The sequence below is a fragment of the Aquarana catesbeiana genome, linkage group LG04 (assembly GCF_042186555.1).
Source record: "Aquarana catesbeiana isolate 2022-GZ linkage group LG04, ASM4218655v1, whole genome shotgun sequence".
NCBI classification, from domain to species: Eukaryota; Metazoa; Chordata; class Amphibia; order Anura; family Ranidae; genus Aquarana; species Aquarana catesbeiana.
The window spans coordinates 80,837,177-80,840,081 of record NC_133327.1 but is presented as its reverse complement, the minus strand read 5'-3'; the positions used below and the strand labels follow the sequence as shown (position 1 = coordinate 80,840,081).

At 42.7% G+C, this 2,905-nt stretch overlaps 1 protein-coding gene across 1 annotated transcript; it reads left to right on the top strand.

The window, feature by feature from the left end:
- Positions 1-2,131: 2,131 nt before the first annotated feature.
- Positions 2,132-2,683, top strand: MSGN1 (mesogenin 1). Its single transcript, XM_073629046.1, has one exon. It carries the CDS (start codon positions 2,132-2,134, stop codon positions 2,681-2,683), a length of 552 nt encoding a protein of 183 aa, XP_073485147.1.
- Positions 2,684-2,905: the final 222 nt, after the last annotated feature.

Genomic DNA, 2,905 nt, shown 5'->3' with positions numbered 1-2,905 from the left:
CAGTACCCAGCAAAAGATGCCAGCGAGGGACTGTTGAAGGAGATGTACATTTTTTAACACTGACAGGGGTGTTTACAATGGTCAGCTTTCATTTATTTATGTAAAATCTTTATCTCAAAAGATTTTTTTTTTTTTTTGCTGTAACTGCTTCAAAAGCTTTAGCTGTTGTTCAGTTTTAATTTATTAATCAAGTCCATCTAAATTGCCTAGAGCATCTAACATTACCCTCTCCCCAATATGACAAAGCTGCTGTCTAAGGGTGTTTCCATTGCTCCTCCATCCAGAATGGAGACCCCCTAATATAGAAGGTGAGTTAGGCTCCTCTCACATGGGCACCTCTGTGAAGTGGGATCCATTTGCTCAGCGGAGGGGATCTCTCTGCTGATCCCCCCTAAGCAGGCAGATGACAGGTCCGTGTCTGCTCTGCTATGCTCATCTATGGGGCAATCGGATGGAAATGGACCGCCTGTCCATTCTCATCTGATGCCTTCCAATCGGATCTGCCAGACGGATATGGAATAGGTCCACCCATCTGTCTGTTTTTGAATCAGAGCGAATGGCGGCGACATGTATCCGCAGACATCCGCCGCTCCATAGAACAGACTGGAGGGTCCGATCAGGTCCGCCTGAAAAACTGACAGGGGGAGTTGATCGGATCGCCCGTGTGAAAGGGTCCTTACTAACAGGATCACCAGGTGAAAATAAGGCAATACGAATGCAGCCACCACGTTTATTCAGTGTTTGTCCAACACATATTAACATTTTCTAACAAAATTGTGCTGGTGAAGAATAAAAGTGGAATGTCACAATAAGGAACAGGCCTTGTGCAATGATGCGCAGCTGATGCTGGGGCAAATGCATATAGACAAGAAGTAGAGAAAGAGGGCTGGAGAAGACCAGCAACACCGAGATGCAAAAGAAGATGAAAAAATATGTCTTATGAAAAAAAAAAAAAAAATCACAAAATTTCCTCTTGCTAGGATTTAGATCTACCTAAAGCAAAATACTGACAAAATGTGATCTTTAAAATATAAATTTTGCTCTTTAACAAGCTGCCATATATGTTAATAGTAGGTTATGGAACCTTAGGCAGGTAATGATGTGAATGTACAATAAATATAAAGTGCTGCATAAATGGTCAATGCAATATAAATACCTGTAATAGATAACCAAAAATAGGAAAGGGAATGTGTTACTACACAACGCTGTGTTAGGACTACAAAACACCTCCATCTCGTCTCCATAAAGCCGGCCATACGTGGATTGGAATTCGGGCGGTTCAGCAGGGACTGGCCAAATTTTAATCCACGTATGGGCACCCTAGTTGTACACAAGTCGATCCATCGATTGACTTGTGTACAACTAGCCTGTCGGTGTTTTCTAGAACAATTAGTGCCGCCGGCTTTAACACTAATCACGGTGAAAAGAAAGAAAATTGCATATTGTATGGTCTGCTTAACAGGGGAGGTGTTTTGTAGTCCGCAGAGATAGCAGGGAACAATGCTATTGACATTCCAGAGGACGGTTATGAGCTCAAGTGATTTTTGGCTGGATGAACAACAATTTTTTTGCACTTGTCCAATAAATATAATAAAATGCTTCCAATGGTATATTTAACAGACCAAAAAGTAGCAAATAAGAGGAATTTATTATTAGGGTAAAAATCATAGAATTTATAACAGAACTGTAAAAACCTTGATTCTCATTAGAGTCATTTTTATTGGTATGTAAATATTTTCCATGTGACTAGGAAAGACATTGCCACTACTTCTCCAAGTTTTAACTAATTGGTAAACAAAGTGCAGCTTAATCTCTTTACTTGTTGCTAAAATGTCAATTTGCATTCTTGAGATCTATCCAGTCTTCCTCCTTCCCCTTCTCCCCCCCCAAGCCTTGTTTATTGAAAGACAATTTAGCTGAGAGCTGATAATTCCCAATGAGACTAAAGTCACACTTCAGGAGTTCATTTTCCATGTTAGCACTTTGCTGTTTTCTTTGAACTGCTCCATTGAGACGTCCCCATCTGATGTGACAGCTGTGTATAAAAAGAGTCTTCCCCCCTCTCTGGGGAACTTATTCACACTGGAGTGGGCTGTCACAGGTAGACCACAGATACCAACTCTGCAACTTCATGGAGACTCTTCACCAGCCTATTATTAAAATGGAAGAGGATTACACGCTGGTCTCAGACTCTGATCCTGAATCTGCTTATTTAACCACCTCTTGGGACTGGAAAAATAATTCGGAAAACTACAGCCTGAGTGCAACACCTTCCCCCCAAAGCTTGTCTCCTGCTGCCTCCTATGAGTCTCCACTCTCTGGCTGCTCCAGGCCACCTAGCTTGGAGGACCTACCTTATGGAGATGACATGGTGGCGTACAGGCTGTTGCAGTACCCTGATGGTGAATACCCACATGACATGGAAAATGGCAAAGGAGGTCATGGCAGACATGGCCAGCACAGTCTAAAAGCTGCAATGAGTACCCAGCGCAGGAGAAAGGCCAGCGAGAGGGAGAAGATGAGGATGAGAGCCATAGCTCAAGCTCTTCATACCCTACGCAGGAATTTGCCACCTGTCTACAGCCAGGGTAGACAACCGCTTACGAAGATCCAGACGCTAAAATGTACCATCTCTTATATTGAGCAGCTGACCAATCTCCTTAACAGCACCAAGGGTAAATAGACTTATTAACTTGAGCAGAACTTGGATCAATTGAGGCCCTTAACAATACCAAGTCCTACTGATAATGGGCAAGCTTGCTGGTGGGTGATCATTCTAGCAAACAAATGTATGACCACTTTTATGCCACATGCTAGACCACTGGACCTGTGATCTCCATCTGATGTCTTAATGGAACTTCATGCTCATGACCCTCATGATGGTCTATTGTTGGTTGAACAATGC

Bases quoted from the DNA above. Each gene is read 5' to 3' on its own strand.
- MSGN1 (XM_073629046.1), top strand. From the start codon at position 2,132: ATGGAGACTCTTCACCAGCCTATTATTAAAATGGAAGAGGATTACACG.